At 50.4% G+C, this 16736-nt stretch overlaps 1 protein-coding gene across 1 annotated transcript; it reads left to right on the top strand.

Moving 5' to 3' along the window:
* Positions 1–4087: 4087 nt before the first annotated feature.
* Positions 4088–16176, top strand: Pik3ip1 (phosphoinositide-3-kinase interacting protein 1). Its single transcript, XM_006972914.4, has 6 exons — positions 4088–4220; positions 5049–5165; positions 5239–5358; positions 6325–6525; positions 6638–6716; positions 14653–16176. Exons 1-6 carry the CDS (start codon positions 4151–4153, stop codon positions 14855–14857), a joined length of 792 nt encoding a protein of 263 aa, XP_006972976.1. The 5' UTR covers positions 4088–4150; the 3' UTR covers positions 14858–16176.
* Positions 16177–16736: the final 560 nt, after the last annotated feature.

Here is a 16736-nt window from a genome sequence, read left to right on the forward strand (position 1 = left end):
TTTATGCATGCTTAATATATAGTTTTGGGTTTTTTCCTCCCGTTCTTGGGGATGGACCCAGGGCCTTATCCAGGCTAGGTAATCACTCTGCCACTGAGTTACACACCTGGTCCCACATTGGTTCTTAAGATTACTTTTTAATTAGTGTGTGTGTGTGTGTGTGTGTGTGTGTGTGTGTGTGTGTGTGTGTAAGGAGTATGTGCATGTGAGTCCTGGTGTTCATGGATGCCAGAAGAGGTATCAGAACCCCTGGGGTTTCTGATGTAGAAATACTGGCATCTCCACGTGGGCATGGTAGACAATACTCTGAAAAGGATACAAGTGCTGACCAGCCTGTAACAGGCTGTCTATAATGATTTCAGGGAAAAACAGTCCAGCAGAGGCACGCACTCAGAGTCTGAGGAGGAACATTAGATGAGGTGCTCAGGGATCAACCTCAAAGAACCTTTGCTACTCTGAAGTTAAAAACCACGCTTTTGCCAAACATGCTGTCAAATGCCTCTGGTCCCTGTGGGCACCACATTTTTATTTTTATTATTTTTACCTTTTTGGTTTTTTGAGACAGGGTTTCCCTGTGTAGTTTTGGTGCCTGTCCTGGATCTGTAGACCAGGCTGGCCTCGAACTCACAGAGATCTGCCTGGCTCTGCCTCCCAAGTGCTGGGATTAAAGATGTGCGCCACCACCACCACCACCGCCGCCACCACCCAGCACACATTTTTATTTTTAAGACAAGCTCTCACTAAATTGTTTGGATTGGCCTTGAACTCAATATGTAGCCCAGGGTGGTCTCAAACTCAGGACCCTCTGTCAGAACACAGTCCAAGAATGGAGTTGTGTGGGAATTCTGAGTGCTCATGAGAAAACACGAGTCCCATGACTTCAGTTTCTTCAAAACACAGAATTGTTCTTGAAAAGTGTATTTATGTTTCTCCCAGGTGTAGCAGACAGAAGAAAGTATACTTCAGCTGTTGTTATTCATGTGCCTCTATGGGAAAACAAGGTTTCTGTTTTGTTTCGGTTTTGCCATGTATGGCTTGTCTTGTGATTGAATAGACTTGTACTCAGGTAACTCTTTAACCCTCAGAGGATAGTTTGCTGATGCTCTGAAGAAAGTTGGCTACTGCAGGAGGCTTTGGTCTGCCTTGTTTTTAGGCCCCACTCTCCCAGGTTCATGCTGCCAACTCGAGTGGTAAGCGATGCTCTTGCCTCCCAGTCCTCAGACCCTGAGTTCCAGGCATGTACTTCATGCACTACAGCACCTAGCCTGTACACATCCTTGAGCAAGTGAGACACACCCCAGTAAGTATGTCCTTCCCTCTGTACCACTCTTTTCTGTAACAATCTGTAACAATACTGACCTTTCAAATATCATGTCTCTTCCAACTAGAATTTAAACTTCATGAGGATACAGATTTCAAATATTTTGTTCACACAAAGAAGTCCCAGTATCTAAAACTACCACCTAGTATCTAGTAGGTTTTCTTTTTCTTTTCTTTCTTTGTTTTTTGAGATAGGGTTTTTCTGTGTGGCCCTGACTGTCCTGGAACTCGCTCTGTAGAACAGGCTAGCCTCGAAATTAAAGAGATCCTCCTGTCTCTGTCTCCCCAGTGATGGGATTAAAGGCATGCACTGCTACCATCCGGCATCTAGTAGATTTTAAAAAATAAGTATTTGTAAAATTAACAAAAATGTTTAGCAATTTTTTTTTAACGTTTAAGACAGGGTCTCATGTAGCCTAGCTGGCCTCAAACTTCCTATGTACATATCCAAGGATGACCTTGAACTTCTGATCCTCCTGCCTCCACTTCCAGAGCAGGAATTACAGGCTTGTACTTTCTAGTTTGTGTTGTGTTAGGAATCAAGCACACTATCGGAGAGGGCATGGCTCTGTTGGAGAACATTATTTTAAGGGGTGTTACTTTTGTTTATGTTGCCTCTGTTGAACTCTGTGAAGCTGTGTTACTGTGCCTGTCTAGAACACCTGATGGTCTAATAAAGAACTGGCCAATAGCAAGGCAGGAGAAAGGAGAGGTGGGGCTGGCCGGCAGAGAGAATATATAGAAGAAGAAAACTGAGAAAAGATCTAGCAGCCAGAGAAGGAGGAGGACTCCAGGGGCCAGCCACCCAGCTACACAGCAAGCAACTAAGATTTACAGAAGTAAGGGAACGGGAAAAGGAAGATGGGATAAGATAAGAAAAGCTGGCTAGAAACTAAGCTAAGCTAAGGCCTGGCATTCACAAGTAAGAATAAGCCTCCAATATGATTTATTTGGGAGCTGGGTGGCTGACCCCCAAAAGAGCAAAAACCTCCAACAATATGGCTCTGCACCTATGAGATCTGAGTTCAAATCTTCAATGCTCACATTAAAAGCCAGGCTATGTATGCCTTATAACCCAACACTGGAGAGCACAGACAAGAAGATCCCCAGAACTGGAGTGTGCTGTCAGGAGGATCACTGGCTAGCCAACCTAGCTTAAATGTCCTGCTCTGATTCAATAAGAAACCCTGTTTCAGGGCAGTAAAACACTGGACGTCCTGCTTTGGCTTTCATATCTACACACATGGGCACATACCACACACTCATGTGTTAACACCCCCCACACACATGCAAATTCCTTTGGGGGCATTTATTTGTATGAGTATTTTGCCAGCATGTATGATGTGCACTAGGTGAATGTCTGGTACCTATGGGGGTCAGAAGAAGAGGGCACTGGATGCCCTGGAACTGGATACAGTTGGTCTTGAGCTGAGTGCTAGGAACTGAACCTAGGTCCTCTGCAAGAACAAGTGCTCCTAACCACTGAGCCATCTCTCAGCCCCGACGACATGTTTTTAAAAAACACCTCAGGCGGGTTGAAGAGATGGTTCAGAGGTCAGGAGTACTTGCTGCTCTTCCAGAGGACCTGAGTTGAGTTCCCAGTGCCCACTTCCCCCACATCCCATGGCCCACAACTGCCTGTAACCACTGTTCTAGGGGACCTGAAGCTTTCCTGTGGCCTCTGAGTGCAGACATGGATAGACATACAAATAAACCTTTTTCTTTTAAAATACACTTCCGGGTTCAATCATTTCTAATTAGGTAGAATCACATCAGCTTTCTACTATGATAAAGTCTACAAAACTTATTTAGTGGTGTTATTTCCCCCTCCCTCCATTATTGTGGCAAGATCAAAACAGAATCTCCCATTTCTATTCTGGGCTCTGCCTGAGTCACAAGGTAGTCTTGGCAAATCACTCCGCTCTATCTCTCAGTTTACTGGAGCTGCTTGGGCACTTCATCTGCCAGCCAAGTAGAAAGAGGGCCCTTTCCTAACTCCAAAAGCCCCAAGTTACGTGGATGTGGCTTAATGACAGGTACAAATTACTGCAACTGGATCTCCCACGGACTGGTGCGGGGAGACATGTTACTTAGCTTCCGGGCTGATAGAAAGGGCAGACTTTACAATATTGCTAGCAAATCCAATGCTTGTATAACATGTATTTTCAACTAAAGATACCCTTTCTGCATTCCTACTATATATGGCTATCCCAAACCTCAAATGTGAGAAAAGGAATGTGACTGACCTGACCCTGGCAAAGTACAACTGAAATATATACAAATGGGTATAGAGTTGCTTCCAGGCAGATATTCTCCTGATTGGTGCTGCCTACGTGGTTTTAAACGCCTCCTGCTTTTGTAGCCAGCATCATCTTTTACTACTATGCAGTGTGTGCCTCGGCGCTCCGAATCCACCCCGCTCCGCGATGCCTTCTGACGCGATGACTCTGTACTCACAGATGGAAAAAGAAGAGAAGCAAAGCTCTGGGGATGCGGTCGGTCGCGCAGGTCTCAAACGGATCTGCTGCTAAGCAGAGGCTGAACCTCTCTGCCACTCTTGACTTGGCTGGGTTCCTCTCTTGGCTCAGGGTTAGTGATCTGGTATGGTCTAGGAGGCTTAGGACCCAGGGGGCGCCTTTCAGCTGAAAAACACCTCGGCTGCAGCAAGCTGGCTGGGAAGCTCCCAGTTCTAAAGAGAGGCTGTTTACCACAAGAGCACAACAAGGGCCGGTCTGACTGCAAGGCTGGGAACGAGGAGGCAGAACCCCGACCAAGGAGACCCCATTTGGACACTGGCTGTTCAGTCACCTGCAAGCCGGGAGAGGCGAGGATGCTGCTGCCTTGGGTACATGCATTTCTTCTCAGCAACATGCTTCTGGCAGGAGCCTATGGATCTGGAGGTGAGATTACATTTCTTTCTTTCTTTCTGCAGCAACTTAATGGAGCAGAACGGGTAGAGCCCCGGGTTTCCCGAACGCGGCAGGGCTGAAAGGGAAGGAAAGCTTTTGGCTGTTTTCTTGTGATCCTACGAAAGCTTTTCCTCTCCCCTTTCTCCTTCCTTGCTAGAGGCTTGCAGCTCCATCTTTGCCATTAAGAACAAAGACAAGTAGTCACTTTCTCTTTCCCTTTCCCTGACCGTGAGTGGATGGAGCTGGGGAGTTAGCTCCTCTATCCCCGGAGTCCTGCCCTTTTCAAGTCCCTTGGCTTGCTGTGGCTGGCGCACAGACCTCCTCCCCTCTCCAACTTCCTCCTGTGGCTCTCCGCTGAGAGGAGTGGGAGCCGAAGAGATGGGGCAGATTCCCTCAGCTGGGTCTGGAATCACTAAATCAAAGGCTTTTGTGGCATTCACGGGGGAGCTGGTGGTGTCTGTTAAACTAGCAGAAGGTGGCCGTATCCGTGGCAAGGGAACATCAAGTTTATGTAACATTGACTTCTCAACACTGGGATGACTTCCAGGTCTGACTGCCCAGAACCAAACTCGCCATCTCCACAGACCGACCTTAGCCAGGCTTCCTGCACCTCCATAGTGGTCCCAAGTCCAAGAGTGTTAACCTTGCACTTGTGCAGGCTTAAAAAAAAAAAAAAAGCTAAACCTCTGAGTGTTGTCTGTGGATCAGACGCCGCTAGGGGCATGCCACGACTCTCCACTGTCACTCTGAGGTCCACGGGGCTTTGCCCCCCGCCAGAGAGCCGCACTCAGGGTCCCGGGCGGTTCCTCTTCCTCGCAGGCTGCTTCTGGGACAACGGCCACCTGTACCGGGAGGACCAGCCCTCGCCCGCGCCGGGCCTCCGCTGCCTCAACTGGTTGGCCGTGCAAGGCGGCCGCGAGTCGCCCACCGAGCCCAGTGAGTGTCCGCCCCGGGGGTGGCGGGCGGGGTTGGAGGGCGCGGCCCTTGACGTCTCTCCTCTCCGCCTCAGGCCCTGGCAACCACAACTACTGCCGGAACCCGGACCGGGACCCGCGTGGGCCCTGGTGCTACATCAGCAGCGAGAGCGGCGTCCCCGAGAAGCGGCCTTGCGAGGACGTGCGCTGTCCAGGTAACCACCCTGGACCCCGGGGAGGAGACGCCAGCCCCGGGCGCTTAGCAGCCGCGGTTCCACCCGCCGTGCACGTGCGGCCGCTCGACGCCCGTCCCGCCCCGTTCCGTCCTCGCGCCGTCCGATTGGTCAGAGCTATCTCCAGGCCGCGGAGCCCAAAGCCCATTGGCCGCCGCGGCATTCGGAGTGAGCTCATCCTCCGCGAGCACTTGTAAACAACGGTGGGAGGCAGCTTGCTTCTAAAGCCCAGCGCCCCGCTGGCCTTTGCTGTGTGTACCGTCTGCTGTGAGCCGGGTTCCGTGCTCACAACCCCCGGGAAGAAGCAGTGTGAAAGAACTGAGTCACCCAGAAGTTGGGAGACCTGTCAGAGGCCGTGGGGGTGTCCAGATTTGTATCCAAAGCTTTTAGACTTCAGATAACTAAGACAGTTCTCTAGGATTAAATGAAGCGATCAAGGTCAAGCATTTAACACTGTGATTGGCATGAATCTCGAGCTCAGTGTGGACTGTCTCCTGAAAACGGGGAACCCTCGGGAGAAATCCTCTGGCAGATCCAGCTAGGTGTTGGAAGATAGAAAGGTCTTGAAGAGGCAAAGTGGGAGGCAGGAGAGGCTGTTCCATAAGATGCTTTCCTCACATTTGCCTTGCATCCCATCCCATCCCTTTCAGGTCTGATCTTGCCCCTGGGGCAGGCAGGGGAGTTGTTTTTTCCTTTCTGTTTTTGAGACTGGGGCTGACTGCAACCCTGGCTGGCCTGGGACTCAGAGATCCTCCTGCCCCTGCCTCTCGAGTTCGTCAATTCGGTGTTCACCACCACTCCTGGCCTGGGACAGGGTTTGATTTCAGTCTAGGGGATCATTTTAGGGTGGACCCCCTTCTCTAATGCCCCCAACACTCAGGTCAAGTTCAGCAATAGAATGCACTCTGGGTAGGCTCTGATGAGAGCGTTTTCTCACCTCACCTCCAGACACCACTTCCCAAGCACCAGCAGCTTCTACATCACAGCCGGAAGAGAAATCTGACGCCCCAGATGAAGAAGAGGCACAGGTGTTCCCTCCTGCTAATGTCCTGCCGGCCAGGAGCGAGGCAGCAGAGGTACAGCCAGTGATTGGGATCAGTCAGCGTGTGCGGATGAACTCCAAGGAGAAGAAGGACCTGGGAACTCTGGGTATGGTTGCCCCCTCCCCGATCCACTGCCTTTGTTGGAATTCATCAGATGATGTCGTTTGCTGATTGTCTGGAGAGTGGCTAATAGGACCCCTGTGTCCTGTCCCCCACAGGCTATGTGCTGGGCATTACTATGATGGTGATCATCATTGCCATTGGAGTTGGCATCATCCTGGGCTACACTTACAAGAGGTGAGTAGTTTCTCTTCCTGGCTCTCTTGGAATAGGGCTAAGGAAGAGACACAATATCAGGTCAATTTCTTGGTGGCTTCCAAAAGGAAGTAAGGTATTGAAGGAAGAAAAACCAGCTCAAGAGTAGAGATTTGGGCCGGGCGGTGGTGGCGCACGCCTTTAATCCCAGCACTCGGGAGGCAGAGCCAGGCGGATCTCTGTGAGTTCGAGGCCAGCCTGGGCTACCAAGTGAGCTCCAGGAAAGGCGCAAAGCTACACAGAGAAACCCTGTCTCGAAAACCCAAAAAAAAAAAAAGAGTAGAGATTTGGTTTTAGTCACTACCAGGTGATCTCAGACAGCTAGGGTAAGGATTTGGATACTGATACCCCTCCCCTGCAAGGTCTCTATCTGTAACCCAGACTGGCTGTGTACCTCATGAGCACTTGGTACCTAGGGAGTCCAGAAGTGGACTTGAATTTACTGGAGTTGGAGTTGCTACCAACTCCAGTACACAGTGAGCTACCTCGTGGGTGCTGGGAATTGAACCCCTGGTCCTCTGGAAGAACAGCCAGGGCTCTTAACTGCTGAACCATCTCTCTCCAGTCCTAAGACATGGTCTTTAATCTCAGTAGGCAGAAGGTGAATTGTCTCTGTTTGTAGGCCGATCTGGGTTACAGAGTGAGACCATGGGTCACAACAAGACATTCTGCTACTGGAAAAGGTTCCTAGCCCCTGGTCTTGCAGTCTCACAGTTGGGGCTTACATTTCCTCAGTGGGATGTTCTTTAGGGTAGGAAGAGGAAAAAAATATGTTACAAGAGAATAATCCATTTGCTATTCCTTACCCCATATGAAAGTACAAGAGGCTATTTGGGAAGCAGGGACAGACCTGCAGCGGGACCGCAGGAGGAGGCATGCTTATTTTGAAAGGGCTCCGGAGAAGCCCTGTGGGGCAGGCCTCTCATAATCCGTGGGGTGTGGCTCTAAGAGTCAAAAGCACTGTTACAGGACTGGCTGTTGGACAAAATCAGGTATTGGACTTCTAGCCCCAAGGACCCAAGAAGCCTTCCTGTAAGGGAAATGATACAGGGGGTTGCCTTGTCCAGGAGCGAGAGCCCTTAGCTGAGCCGTGTTGAAGTCCCTCTCAGCCATTATTTTATAACCCCAGGGTGTTCGTAGAGGCCCGGATTCAGCCGGATTGCAGATCGAAAGGGGAAGTGTGGTATAGTTACCACAGCAACCACGGGTGCCCCCTGCTTCTGCTGCTTCAAACACTTGGCATGCCCCAGCTTCACTTTTTTGTTTTGAGACAGGGTCTCACGTAGTTCAGGCTGGCCTTGAATTCATTATATGGCAAAAACCGATCTTGAGTTCTTCGTTGTTGTTGTTGTTGGTGGTGGTTGTTTTTTGTTTTGTTTTGTTTTTGGGAGACAGGGTCTCACTATGTAGCTCTGGCTGGCATGGATCTCTCTAGGTAGATCAGTCTGGCCTTGATTCACTGAGAAGTGCCTGCCTTTGCCTCCAGAGTGCTAGGCTTAAAGACACCAAGCCTGGCTCCTTGAATTTTTAATCCTCCTGCTTCCTCCCCATGAGGGCTGAGATTATCCTCACCGGCACTCTTATGAGACAAATGCTATCCTTCCCAGTTTTCAGATGAGGAAACTCGAGGCTAGAAACTCAAGGCTAGGTGCCTTGCCTGTGGTTACACATCCAGAATATGGTGGAACAAACTGCCATCTGTGTGACTGGGCAGGCTGCTTCTGGTTACTAGTCCAAAGCATTCCTGTGGGGCAAATGTGTGTGACAGCTTAGCGTAGTGCATGCATGGCACACAGGGTTCATAAATAGCCTCGTTGCGCTTATCTTCAAAATGTGGGTACTTGCCGAGTTATTCACCTTTTCTGGGTCTCAGTTTACTCATGAGTCGGGAGTTAGAGATGAGGACTGCAGCTCTGATGTTTCGAGAAGGACACCGTTGACTGTGTGGGTTTGAATCCCAGGGCTTCCATTTGCTTGAGCAGATGGTTTTACTGGTTTCTCTGATTGTCCACGAGTCAGAGAGCAGAGAGGTTCTCATGGGCCCAAGGGAGCATCCTGACCCCCAAGACCGAGGCTGTGGTCCACAGAAAGACTGTTGACATGCGGGTCCAGGGACACCTGCTTGTTCATTTAAAAGGTGAAAAAAAAAAAAAAAAAAAGAGTAGTTGCTTTGCCTGTACAAGCCACTGACCCAACCATGCTGCCTCGAGCCCTGAAATACTCGTCTCTTCCTCAGCCTCTGGCAGCATTTGGCTGTCATCCAATATGTGACAGTTCCCAGACCTTCCAGGTGCTCAAAGTAACTGCTCTTAATTCTAAGCTCAGCTGGTGCCCAGTGTAGAAACCAGGTCTTTTTTTTTCTTTTCGTTCCTCTCTTGTAGGCTGTCATGGGACTGCCATGTGACCTTGAGATTACTTTCCTGTAAACTTGGGGAAGGCAGTCACCAGACTGTCACTAACCTCGGACCACCCCTTTCCTTAGCAAACATGCTCTGAGAACAACCTGTTCAACAGGAAACCACATGTGGGTTAGAAACAAGCTCCGAGCCACCCTCTCCCCACCATTAGGGGACAGATGTCAGGGCAGGAACTGGAAGGTGAATGCCATTTCAGGCAGCTTTTGCTTGGTGGGCATCTTGCCTGTTAAATGGGGATCTTGCTCCCCATTCATCCAGCCACCCAAAAGTATGGTATGTAAGCAGCAGCACAGTAATCAGACACCAATCTCAATAACAGCTCTTTGTGTCATGCTTTCTTGGTAAGCCAGGCCCTTTCTCTGATCTTGCCCAAGGCTCTTCCTAATGAGGAGCCGAGGCCTACGAGAGTTAAAGTACCATGTCCCAGGTGCCCAGACTAGACCATGTGTTGCTGTTGTTGTGTGTGTGTTTCTTGTTCTGTTTTGAGATAGGTTCTCACTCTGTAGCCCAGGCTGGCTAGGAACTCGCTCTCTTATTCATGTGTGTGCGTGTTTTGCCTGCATGTATGTCTGTGCATCATGTGCATACCTGGAGGGTTGTGAGCTGCCATGTGGTTGCTGGGAATCAAACCTGGGTCCCCTGAAAGAGCAGCAAATGCTCTTTACTGCTGAGCCATCTCTTCAGCCATGGCCAGGAATTCTTGGTCTTCATGCCTCAACTTCCCTGAGGGCTAGGATTACAGGTATGAAGCATGAGCCACCATGTCTGGCTGGACAGGAAGATATATCTAAAGACTGTCAGTCTTCTCCAGAAAGTCTGTCAAAGCCGGGGAGCTTCATCTAAATTTCAGTTACTCGGGGCAGCAGGAAAAAGAGAAACTTCTCAAAACATGATAGAGTTAGAAAGCAAAAGAAATAAGATCTTGTTCTGGAATTCCCTCCACTTGTGGGTCCGCACACAGCACATTATTTACCTTGTCTGGGCCTCGATGTACTCACCAGGGAGTGAGCTCTGCTGACCCTCCCAGCCCCATACTTCTTTAGAGGACAAAAGAGGACACATTGCTTGGTTTAAATCCTAGCTCTGCTCTCGGCTTAACACTTCTCTCCCTCGTCGACCCCCTTCTCGGCCTTTTCAGGTCTGAGATGATACTAGATGGCACTTAGGTCTCACGAGGATGGAATTGGTGTGCTTTGGGTATACTGTTGTAGGTCTGTACGACAGCCACCTTGGGAAAGTCGCCCAGAGCAGCAGGGTGGCACAGCACGGCTCCTGAGTAGTCATTGAAGAAACCTGCACTGCCCTGAAGAGGTCTCCATGGTTTCCATAACCTTGGGGTTAGGAGCCAGAGGCAGTAGCTCTGCTTCCTCCCATCTCTTCTCTCTGGCCAGCCCAGCTTGCATGTCTGACCCCAGAGCAGTCGGGGTAATTCCACAGGACCTGGGGTTTGGCTGATGGAGGGAGCTTCCCAGAGTCGGGAAGGGTGGGCGGTCATCAGGCGTCCTCCTGGGAGGAAGGGCTTCAGGGTGGGGGTAGAAGGGAACTAGTTTGGCTGGGTCTTTGTCCTAGTTAGTAACTTAGGCCACGAGGTACAGCCAGGCCCTGGACGGGCAGCTCCCTGACCCTGCTGAGGGCTGTCTCAGCTCTGCAGGGAGCTCTTATGCTGATAAAAAGGGAGGGAAACGGTAAGTCAACACCATTTCACCCCCTTGGGAGAGGAGCCGAATTGGTGAATAAGCCTTTGTTCTGTCTTGGCTGCCCGACAACCGCCCGACTTTCCCCCACCCCCACGGCAGTGAGAGGGTGCTGGGCCGACTAATGGTCAGTTTAGCAGGCCTGGCAGCATCAGCCACTTCATCTCCAGGATTCCCAGGCAGGACTCACAGCAGGCACGTGGGGTCAGGCATGCTTCCAGGCCCCTAAATGGATGAAGCCAATCCAGACTAGTCACAGTGTCTGCTTCCTTTACCCTTGGTTGCTCTTCCAGCCCTGTCTCCCCATTAATAGAAATTGATTTTACCCCTCTAGGCTTGTGTGTGATGAGGCCTGACAGTTATCAGCTGCTCAGCAGGTTACAGACACACGCTTCCTTCATGAAGGAGGGAGCTGAGGCCAGCAAGGCTTCTTCATGTAGGAAATGGACAGCGCATGTGTAAAGTGTGTGGCATCCATCAAAGATGTAGTAGTGCTTCTCTTCCTGGGTGACAGGACACTCCCGGTACCTTGGTCAGGTATTCCAGAAGTCATGGGTTCCTGGTTGCCTTCTTCCTCCAGCCTTCTTGTAGACTTTGAATTTTAGCCTCTGGCAAAAGATACTTGAATGTTTCATTTTTGTGAATCACTGCTAGCTCAGGGAGGAGGATCCTTTACTAAAATTAAACCCAGACCTTCCAAATGTTTCTGTACGTGAGCAGTCTTGAAGAGCAGGGCTTTTTATTGTGCAGATAGGTGTTTCCTTCCCTAGGGCAGCCAACCACAGCTGATGGGTGACTCAGGGTATGAGGGAGGGATGGTTATTCTAGACGACCCTCTCCATGAATCGTGGATCTGTTTTTTTTTTTTTGCCTGTGGGTGCTCTGGGAGGTTTTCTGCTGTGGGAATTGATACCCAGTACAGATGCTAATGCGAGAATGGGTGCTGGGCTTAGTGACGCACGCCTTTCATCCCAGTGTTTGGGGATGGGGCAGAAGAAGGATGATCTCTGTGAGTTCAAGGCCAGCCTGGTCTACAAAGTGAGTTCCAGGACAGCTAGGGCTGTGACACAGAAAAACCCTTTCTCAAAAAAACAACGAACAAGGAAAGGTTGGGGGGGGGGGGGAAATGGGCTAGGCCTGGGTTTCCATGTTGAGGAACTTGGTTGCCCCTTGTCCCCCAGGGACCATAGGAGGATGAACCTACTGTGACCTTACATTTGGGATCAGATCATATCTCAGGTAGGGGACTCTGACAGAATATCCAGGGCTCTGGAGATTATCATGCCCCAACTTCTTATCTCACGATGGTGAACTTAAGACCCAGAGAGGAGGGTATCAACTAAGTCAGGTGAGTTCTTGTCTTGGCTAGGTACTAGGAGAGGTCTTTGAGGGAGATGAAGGCCATGTTGCCCCGTGAGTCAGGGCAAATGATCATAACCCGGGAGTTCATGCAGCAGCCGCACTAGTGTTAACATTCTTTCACATGATCGAGGCAGATGAAGAAACCCAGGCACAGAGCTGTTTTGCCAAGCATTAAACAGGTTGACTGGAGCGAGGCTACTCAGGAGTCAAGAGAGCTGGCTAATTGAAAGAGAGCCCGAAGTTCCTGTGCATTTGACTTCCAGAACTCCATTCTCCAGCTCTTATCATTGTCCATCACGTGATGAATGCAGACCACAGCTGGTCATAGCTATGTCCCTGAGATCTGAACCAGGCTCCTGTGTTTTGTTTCAGTTGGAGGGGAGGTCTGGGCAGGGCAGGGAGCAGGTTCTCGTGGAGGGAAGAGGCCCCTGCTCTCCTTGCTGTGATGAGTGGGTTTCACAGCATACATTGGGCAGGACCACCTTGGAGATGTACTGGCCTTGTTGACTGGCTGGGATGACATCTTGCCCTTGTTGCTCTTGGGGTCCCCATCTACCTCACATTCTCCAGCACCACATTGCAGGGCCTGCTGAAGCCCTTCACCTGGCCCTGGGCCTTGTTGTTGCAACTGTCAGTGAACACCAGTGTGTTATTCTTTTTTTTTTTTTTTTTTTTTTTATTTTTTTTTTTATGTATATAGTGTTCTGTCTGCAGGCCAGAAGAGGGCACCAGATCTCATTACAGATGGTCGTGAGCCACCATGTGGTTGCTGGGAATTAAACTCAGGACCTCTGGAAGTGCTCTTAACTTCTGAGCCATCTCTCCAGCCCCAGTGTGTTATTCTTGAGCAGACGGAGGGGACCTGTGCTGACTTCCTCATCCTCCCACTCCTGCAGTCCCTCCGGGGGCCGTCCCACTCTTGGGTTTATTGAGATTTGTGGTGGTTTCGTTTGAAGATCACTCCCTCCATTGCATTCTCTGGCCTCTACTCCAGCGTCCTGTGTTGTTTTAATCCTATCTCCCTCTGACAGGGTTTTCCTGGCAGCTGAGCCAAGGATATTGGTTTCAAAGGATCTGCCTTTGGGTTCTGGACTGGTTCTGACTGGTTCATGCAGTCTATTGGACATTGTGTGTGTGTGTGTGTGTGTGTGTGTGTATGTTGGGGGGCAGGGTAGGGATCCATTGGGAAGCATCGTACATGTGTAGTTAGAAGACCTAAGTTTGAAGCTGGGCAGTAGTGGCACAGGCTTTTAGTCCCAGCACTCAAAAGGCAGAGGCAGGAGGATCTCTGAATTTGAGGCCAGCCTGTCTACAGAGCAAGTTCTAGGATAGCCAGGGCTATATAGAGAAACCCTATCTTGGAAAAACAAAAACAAAAAAAAAAAAACAAAAACCCAAGTTTGAATCCCTGTACCACCGTGTCTGCCTTAGGGGCTGACTCTGGGTCACAACTTCTCTTAACAGCAGCCAGAGCACAATAAACTTGTTAGAGCCTATCCTGCATCCTCAGAGCATCCTGTAAATGCTCTGGACCATTTCTTTGTTTATAAAATGAACAAGAACTAAATTTTCGGGCTGAACAGAGAATGAAGTGAGATGATTCATATGTACATACATACACACACACATACATACATACATACATACATACTTCCTGGGCATAGAGTGAGTAGTCTATATAAGCAGAGCAGCACTATGGCTCGGATGGGTCACTGAGCATCAGGAGAAATCAAAGGCATTGACAAATTTGAGAAGTTTGAAAACATTTCATTGTTTTCCTTTGTTCTATGCAGCCCTGACCCTTTCTGCCTCTGCATGGGTTGGGAATGGTTCGTTTCCAGCCTGGGCTCCCACTTTCCAGGACTATAGGATGAGAAGGCATTCTTTAAATCAAAAACTTGTTTCGTGGTGAAGAGGGTGCCTGCCTGCTGCTGCAGGTGTAGAGGTCAGAGGGCAGCTTGTGAGATGGGTTCACCTTTGAACTCAGGTCACCAGGCTTGGTGGTAGGTGCCTTTACAGGCTGAGCCATCTCACCAGCCCAAGAAGGCAGGCTTATAGCAGGATGGTCTGGTCCACTTTCTGGACAATTCCTTTGGTTAGGGATGAAGCTGGGGTCGTTCTTTGGGTCTCTGGGATCCCTGGGCTGAAAACAAAGCTCCACCTTGCTCTCTGTTCCTTTCTTCTACACCGTCCTCATTGGATCTCATATAGCAGCCATCCCCACCCTACAGTGGGGAACAGAGACAAGAGCCAGCAGCGATGGATGCCTTGTGGAGTGTAAGGCAGCCTGGACGATGGCTGGCTCATGTCTTGGGCCTGGGTTGGCGTTAGTCCGGGCTTGGTCAGGTGATTCGTCACCAGGGCGAGCTCCTGCTCCAGCTTTGGGAAGTTAATTGAGCAAAGCCATGATGGAAGCACACCCTGAGTGTTTTCTCTTCCTGACAGGGGGAAGGACCTGAAAGAGCAACGCGAGCAGCGAGTGTGTGAGAGGGAGATGCAGCGAATCACCCTGCCGCTGTCCGCCTTCACCAACCCTACCTGTGAGACGACGGACGAAAAGACCATCATTGTACACAGCAACCAGACTCCTGCTGACCCTCAGGAGGGCAGCACCCTCCTTGTGGGCCAGGCTGGCACCCCTGGGGCCTGAGCCCCTTCGGTGGGCAGGTGCCCCTGCAGACACCGGTACAGGACAGGCTACCCTCCTGCAGCTGGGAGGAGCTACCTTTTGTGTTGTGGTTGAAACCCTATCCCATTTTTCTTTTGAGCGGGAGATGCGACTCCTCATGACACAAGCAGAAGCAAGTGGCATTATGGGTGAGTGTGAGGAGGCTGGGTAGGGCTCCTCAGTGCTCTTTTCTATCCCTTGGAGCAGGGTTTGCCTGTGGATGGTGACCGGCACAGTGGCCACGGTGGCGCTGTGGCACCTAAGGGCTTCCACCTTGCCTGAACCAGGGAGACACCGAAGGTGCTGTACACCTAAGGTGGCCTCATCCTCTGCCTTCCCATTTGTCACCCAGGAACTTGAGTGGCGTATACTGTTATTCATAGTTAAGGTCAAACAGGTCATGCATGAGGCAGCATTAAAAACAATATATATATATATAGTATTTGGGATAGGAGGTCCCTTCTGACTTCTGAGAACCAGAAATGAATTTATACAACAGTCAGAACTTTGGGCTGCAAGTGGATTCTAGATGGGGGCTACTGGCTGTGCCCCAGCTTGCTGGCAGTGATGTGCCTTGATAACTGTGGGCCAGGCCTGGGCCCAAGGGACTCTTCCTGTTTTGTAAAGAAAGGGCAGAATTGCACTAAACATTCCGCTTAGGAAGACACAGGAGAAGGGCCCCCTTCTGTCTTCAGCCTCAGACTTGGGTCTTCAGATGGTCTCTTCAGGGGTGGATAGGAACCTCTCCATTTTGTGCTGATAAGAGAATAGCCAGCCCACCCATGGGAATCACACAGTCAGACCAGAGTAAGACCAGAGGCCCGGTAACAAAGGCAGAGGGGCTCACAGCAGCCCGATGGCCTCCAGGCCAGTGCCTTCCACAGGGCTGGGCTTGCAACGTGCACAAAACAATCACTGAAGCAAGCGCTGGGAAGGACCTTCAGGGTCTCCAGAGAGGGAAAGCGTCTTGCCCAAGATCAAAGCAACTTCTGGATGGCCGGGAGTCCCCAGCCTCCTGGCCTTAGCAGTGTCCCCAGCCAGGCGCTCTCTACTGCCCAACACAGAGAGGGTGGGTGGGGTCCACTCCCTTCCCCACGCTGCTGCCTGGAGCCAGCTGTTGAGGGGGCCTAGACCTCAGGGTTCCCATGGTGGAAGTGACTATGGGAAAGAGAACAGTACTACTTCCTACTTTTCTATGAAAGTACTTCTCTGTGTGTATGTTTTATATACCTCATTCTGACACCTGTGTATTAACTGTGGGAAATTGCTCTGCATTTGACTTATATAAACACAAAACACAACTCTGCTTGCCACATTTTTGTGGTGCTGGGAATGCTCCCCCAGTACCTGTCCATACCTATGCCTTCTCGGAACACAGTGGCCCAGTCACTGGGAGGTAGTAAGAGCTGAACTGCTACAAACTGCAGCCTCCCCATCCATTCCCCCCCCCCCTTGTCAAGGTCACCATGAATATCTTAAGGTTGAAACTACAAATTGATCCCTTAAATCTTCTCTCCTTTAGTGTTCTTTCCAAGGTAGAGGAGTTAGGATGAACTCTCCCAACAGCTTTTGTTGGGGACTAGAAACAAGGGCAATTGGCAATCCCATGCAGGCAGCCGAAGGAGAAACAGGTAGATGGGCTGCCTGGGGCTGAGGATGGTTCTTGCAGGTTGTTCCTAGGGTTAGGAGGGAAGCCACTGAGCTGGGAAGGGCTGAGTAGTGTGTGGGGCGTCTTCAAGTTTTAGCGGTGGACCTCAGTAACGGGTTAAGTTCTAGGTATATCCAGCCAGGGTGACCTTGCCCATGCTCAGACATTGCTCTAAATGTTTTCAGCAATGGGAACCTCAGGTCATCAGTTGTT

Source organism: Peromyscus maniculatus, chromosome 10, assembly GCF_049852395.1.
Source record: "Peromyscus maniculatus bairdii isolate BWxNUB_F1_BW_parent chromosome 10, HU_Pman_BW_mat_3.1, whole genome shotgun sequence".
Classification (NCBI taxonomy): domain Eukaryota; kingdom Metazoa; phylum Chordata; class Mammalia; order Rodentia; family Cricetidae; genus Peromyscus; species Peromyscus maniculatus.

What these genes read in the sequence shown, in the direction of transcription:
- Pik3ip1 (XM_006972914.4), top strand. Translation starts at nt 4,151, where the DNA reads ATGCTGCTGCCTTGGGTACATGCATTTCTTCTCAGCAACATGCTTCTG. An exon ending in AGGAGCCTATGGATCTGGAG is followed by an intron (nt 4,221 to 5,048) that starts GTGAGATTACAT and finishes TCTTCCTCGCAG; the next exon opens with GCTGCTTCTGGGACAACGGC. An exon ending in CTGGGCTACACTTACAAGAG is followed by an intron (nt 6,717 to 14,652) that starts GTGAGTAGTTTC and finishes TCTTCCTGACAG; the next exon opens with GGGGAAGGACCTGAAAGAGC.